Genomic DNA, 4,790 nt, shown 5'->3' with positions numbered 1-4,790 from the left:
GGAGGCTGAGGCAGGAGAATGGTGTGAAGCCGGGAGGTGGAGGTAGCAGTGAGCCGAGATCGTGCCACTGCACTCCAGCCTAGACAACAGAGCAAAACTCCATCTCAAAACAAAAACAAAAACAAAACAAAAAACAAAGAAAAAGCCCTCATGTTTTAAGAAACTTTACAAATTCATGTCGGGCCACGTTCAAAGCTGTCCTGGGCCATATGTGGCCCGCAGGCTACAAGTTGGACAAGCCTGGCTTAGAGCTTTCTGGTGACTTTTCATTGCTATGTGCTAGCAGCATGGAAGAAGTCAGACTTCTTGTTTCTGGGGGGGCCCTGGGAAGCTGATTCTCTTGCAGCTCTGACTCCTGATGCTGTCCACTTATTTAGCTGAGAAAAAGAGAGAAACCCAGAATGTGAAGTCTACTTTTGTTCCCAGTATGTCTCATCATGAGGACAGAATAGGACAATAGAAATGGCTCACACTTCATAGGCCATCTTTCCATGCCTATTTGCATAAAGTATGCAGCCAGTTTTTCTTATGACATACTTGATATCTCATGTAACACTGGAAAGACGAGAAGGACAGTGAGAAATCTGGCAGGCTGGCAGATATTTCCATAATTCAATTCTTTTTGGATCTGTGAGCCTAATCCAATGATGGTGATGGGGCAAGAGAGTTAATGGCTCCTGAAAGGCCTACAGAGAACCCTCAGCCATGTGGTTAACAGTCTGCCAGAGAAGACTGAAGGAGAGAGTGAGGTTGAGTGGGGAAACCAGCCACTGCGGAAGCAATGGGATCAGCAAGGAGAAGAAATCTGGGAAGGGATAACACTCCAGAATAGAGTTCCCTGAAAAGATCTTTCATTCATAGCTACTGAGCACCTCCTACATAGCTGACATTGTTCTGGGCACTGAGGAAAGCATGGTGAGGAAGATAACTATGGTAGGCAGAGAACAATTCTCTCAGAGTTGTAAGAGACTAAAAGGTCACTCTGACCCTCTTATTCACTCATATAACAAATATGAATTGAGAACTTATTGTGAGTCAGGCCTCATGCTGGGCACTGGGGCTGTGGTGTGGACAACATAGATGAGATTCTTGCCCTTAAGAAGCTTAGTCTAGCAGGGAAGGGAGATTGAAAAATCCCATAACCAGTATATAATTATGAGCTGCAATTAAGAGCATGCTGGAAAAGTACAGAATGCCAGCGGTACATATGACAGGAGACCTTCCTGGCCTGAGGGGTCAGGGAAAACTTGCCTGAGAAAGTGACACAACTCAAATCTGAAGGATGGAGAGGTGTAACTAGGTGAAGGATTAAGAAGGTGTACTGATGTCAGAGTGCAAGTTTCAATGTCTAAGGTGTGTTCAAAGAATGAGAAGAGTGTGAAGGTTGGGAGGGAACAACCTGAAAGAGGCTGCCAGAGACAGAGTCAGAGACCAGATCAGGTAGGTCCTGGGAGGCCACGCTGAGCTTTCTGGCTTTTATTCCAAAAGCAATGGGAGAATTCTGGCTTATGCAGGGGATTGCTTGAGTCCAGGAGTTTGAGATCAGTCTGGGCAACATAGGGAGATCCTATCTCTACAAAAAATAGAAAAAAATAGCAGGGCGTGGTGGTGCTGAGTCCTAGCTACTTGGGAGGCTGAGGTGGGAGGATTCATTGAGCCTGGTAGGTGGAAGCTGCAGGAAGCAAGATTGCGCCACTGCATTTCCAGCCTGGATGACAGAGCAAGATCCTGTTTCAAAAAAAAAAAAAAAAAATCCTTCCTGCAGGATATAGCAAAAACAAACAACAACCACCACCACCACACAAACAAACACACAACCAAAATGAATGGCTGCTTGGCCACTGCTTCAGCACCTACTGTGACAACACTTGGATAACTGAAAAGAAATTTTTGGAAAAGGCCAGGTGCTGTGGCTCACACCTGTAATCCCAGCACTTTGGGAGGCCGAGGCGGGCGAATCACGAGGTCAGGAGTTTGAGATCAGCCCGGCCAACATGCTGAAACACCGTATCTACTAAAATATACAAAAAATTAGCGCCTGTAATCCCAGCTACTTGGGAGGCTGAGGCAGGAGAATGGCGTGAACCCAGGAGGCGGAGCTTGCAGTGAGCCGAGATGGCGCCATGCACTCCAGTTTGGGCGACAGAGCGAGACTCCATCTCAAAAAAAAAAAAAGAAATGTTTGGAAAAGGGTGTGGGCTTTAGTGTCATAATCCTAGGTTCTAGGACTGGTGTCACTTATTGGCTGTAAGTTTGGGCAACTCTTGATGCTTCTCAGAGCCCTCATCATTCAGCTTAACATCAGTTGTGCTCCTAGGATGAGCCGGGCACTGTGCAGGGGATGGAGATGGAAGGCCTCAGCTCACTTCCACAGTTCCCTGCAGAGAACCAGAAACAGCTCATTTCACCATAACATGCTCTCTGTGAGACAGAGGGACCCACACGTGCCATGGGAACAGAGAGGAGGGGAATTGGCTGGGGTGTCTGGGAAAGGTTTTCTTGAGCTGAGTCTTCAGGTGGCTTCGAGGAACAATGCCAGAGATCCACAGTAGAAGCAAAGCTCCTGGTCTACAGGCGCCCCCAGGAACCTGAGACTGCAGGACAGAGTGTAGGGGAAGACACTTACCGGGGGGCAGCTGGAGATACCACCACTGCCGAAGAAGAACTCATCCTTGTGCACAACTATGGATGTGTGCCTGTCACATAGAGAGAGACACAGTGAGCCAGAAAACTTAAACTTTGAGAAAAAGCAAACACCATAATGCAATGAGAATAATTTCTGCCCAAGGATAGGACTGTGGGGACCAGTCTTATAAAACCAGTCTTATAAAACCAACAAACCAAAGGTATGAATATGATAAATACCACAGATTAGGGGTTCTCCATCTTGGCACTATTGACATTTGAGGCTGGATAGTTCTTTGTTGTGCAGGGTTGTCCTGTGCATTCTAGGCTGTTCAGCATCCCTGCCTCTATCCACAAGATGCCAGTAGCATCCTCCTCCCTGTGTGACAACCAAAAATATCTCTGGACATGGCCAAATGTCCCAGGGTGAGAGAGCAAAAGAACTCGTGATGGAGAAGCACTGCTTTAGGGCTTGAAGATTTATAGCATGGAGAATTAGGTTTCATGCTGGAAGCCACAGACTAGAACCTGAAATGCATAGAGTGCTGCCTTATTTCAAAACTAGTCAAAGTATGGAGACCCACCCAACTTACCAGATGCCTTCCAGTTGTTTCCCTGTGGAGAGAAGAAGAGATTTAGCCACTTGGGACTAGACTAAGTGGCCCCTCAGCCTCGGTAAATTCACTGTGTCACTCAAACCCAGGGTAACCTGTCATAAACCTCTTAAAGGACTTTCTAGGAATGCAACTCCCCTCTAGTAAGGTCTTTAGGTTGTGACAGAGTATGCTCTGTTAAGTAAGCTGAAAAGTACGAGAGTCTTTTATCAGAATGCAAGATTAAAAACACTGGTATAAAGGTACCCCAGTTTTATGTCTGCTATTCTTTCCTCTTTGGGGTCAATTCAGCTATGCCTTTTTAACTTCTCTGTCTCACGTACAGTAAGACTATATTAATACAATGAATGTTATTACTCATTTCTTCATTGACGCGAAATCCTTCAGAAACTGATAGGACAAAACTTTGCAAATGCTATCCATTTAAATAGTTAAGGCACTGTTATTTACCTCTATGTGCCAGAAACAATGTTAGGTGTGGAAATGCAAATAGGAACATATCACTTTCCTGCTTTTGAGAAGCTCAAAGTCAAATGGACTGAGATACACAATTAACTAAAACACAATGTTAATATGCTGTATCATAGTGGTAAAAATAAGGTGCTAAATATAATAAACTACTTTTGTGAGCTTCCATTACCAATGACAACTAAGGGCAGGGATGGACATTTCTGTGGGAGAGAACAAGACGTGAACATGCATGGCTGTGAAGTCTAAAGCCTGCAGGGCAGAGTGAAGAAAGGGTGTAGTGATGGTGCTAGCGGGAGGAGCGGCCAACAGGATGGCCAGCAAAGTGGGCAGGCCTGGACTCAAAGAGGCTGTGAGGCTGGAGAGTGCCTTGATCAGATCCATGTTCAGAAAAGATAACTGTAGTTGTGGGATAGCAGATGAACTGGAGGGAAGAGAGCAGAGTAAGCAAACCAGGGTAAGGAGGTCATCGCAAGAGTCCATGGGAGATACTCTACAGCAGTGCTCAGGAGGCAGAGGAAGGGCAGTGAAAGATGCGAAGCGCCAGCAAACATCACTCACTCACCCCTGCTTATCACTTCACATGGCGACATGGCGGATTACTGATTGCTAACTGCTACCTTCACTGTTTGCCCTGTGACTTTCTTTTTTTTAGAGACAGAGTCTCTCTGTCGCTCAGGCTGGAGTGAAGTGACGTGATCTCGGCTCACTGCAACCTCTGCCTCCCGGATTCAAGTGATTCTCATGCCTCAGCCTCCCAAGTAGCTGGGATTACAGGCATGAACCACTAAGCCCAGCTAATTTTTGTATTTTTAGTAGAGACAGGATTTTGCCATGTTGGCCAGGCTGGTCTCGAACTCCTTGCCTCAAGTGACCCACCTGCCTCGGCCTCCCAAAGTGCTAGGATTACAGGCGTGAGCCACCACATGCTTGGCATACCATCCTCAGAGATAGTTAAGGGGACCATATGGATTCAGATCCTGGGTTTTCCACTTCCTAGTGGTGGATCTTGGGCAAGTTTACCTAGCCTGTTTAAGTCTGTTTCTCCGATTCGGAGTTGCTGTGACTGGTAATAATAATGTA

At 46.2% G+C, this 4,790-nt stretch overlaps 1 protein-coding gene across 2 annotated transcripts in view; it reads right to left on the bottom strand.

The window, feature by feature from the left end:
* The window catches only part of DESI1 (desumoylating isopeptidase 1), a 31,185-nt gene that overhangs the window by 4,062 nt on the left and 22,333 nt on the right, over positions 1-4,790 (bottom strand). For both annotated transcript variants that reach the window (XM_011978768.1, XM_011978767.1), the window contains exons 2-3: positions 3,219-3,240; positions 2,627-2,696 (exon numbers count right to left, since the gene is read on the bottom strand). In XM_011978768.1, coding sequence (XP_011834158.1) covers positions 2,627-2,696; positions 3,219-3,240 — 92 coding nt within the window. The remainder of the gene's footprint in view (positions 1-2,626; positions 2,697-3,218; positions 3,241-4,790) is intronic.

This window comes from Mandrillus leucophaeus, unplaced genomic scaffold (assembly GCF_000951045.1).
Source record: "Mandrillus leucophaeus isolate KB7577 unplaced genomic scaffold, Mleu.le_1.0 Scaffold2, whole genome shotgun sequence".
Classification (NCBI taxonomy): Eukaryota; Metazoa; Chordata; class Mammalia; order Primates; family Cercopithecidae; genus Mandrillus; species Mandrillus leucophaeus.
Note: the sequence above shows the minus strand (reverse complement) of the source record. Positions and strands in the feature narration are given on the sequence as shown.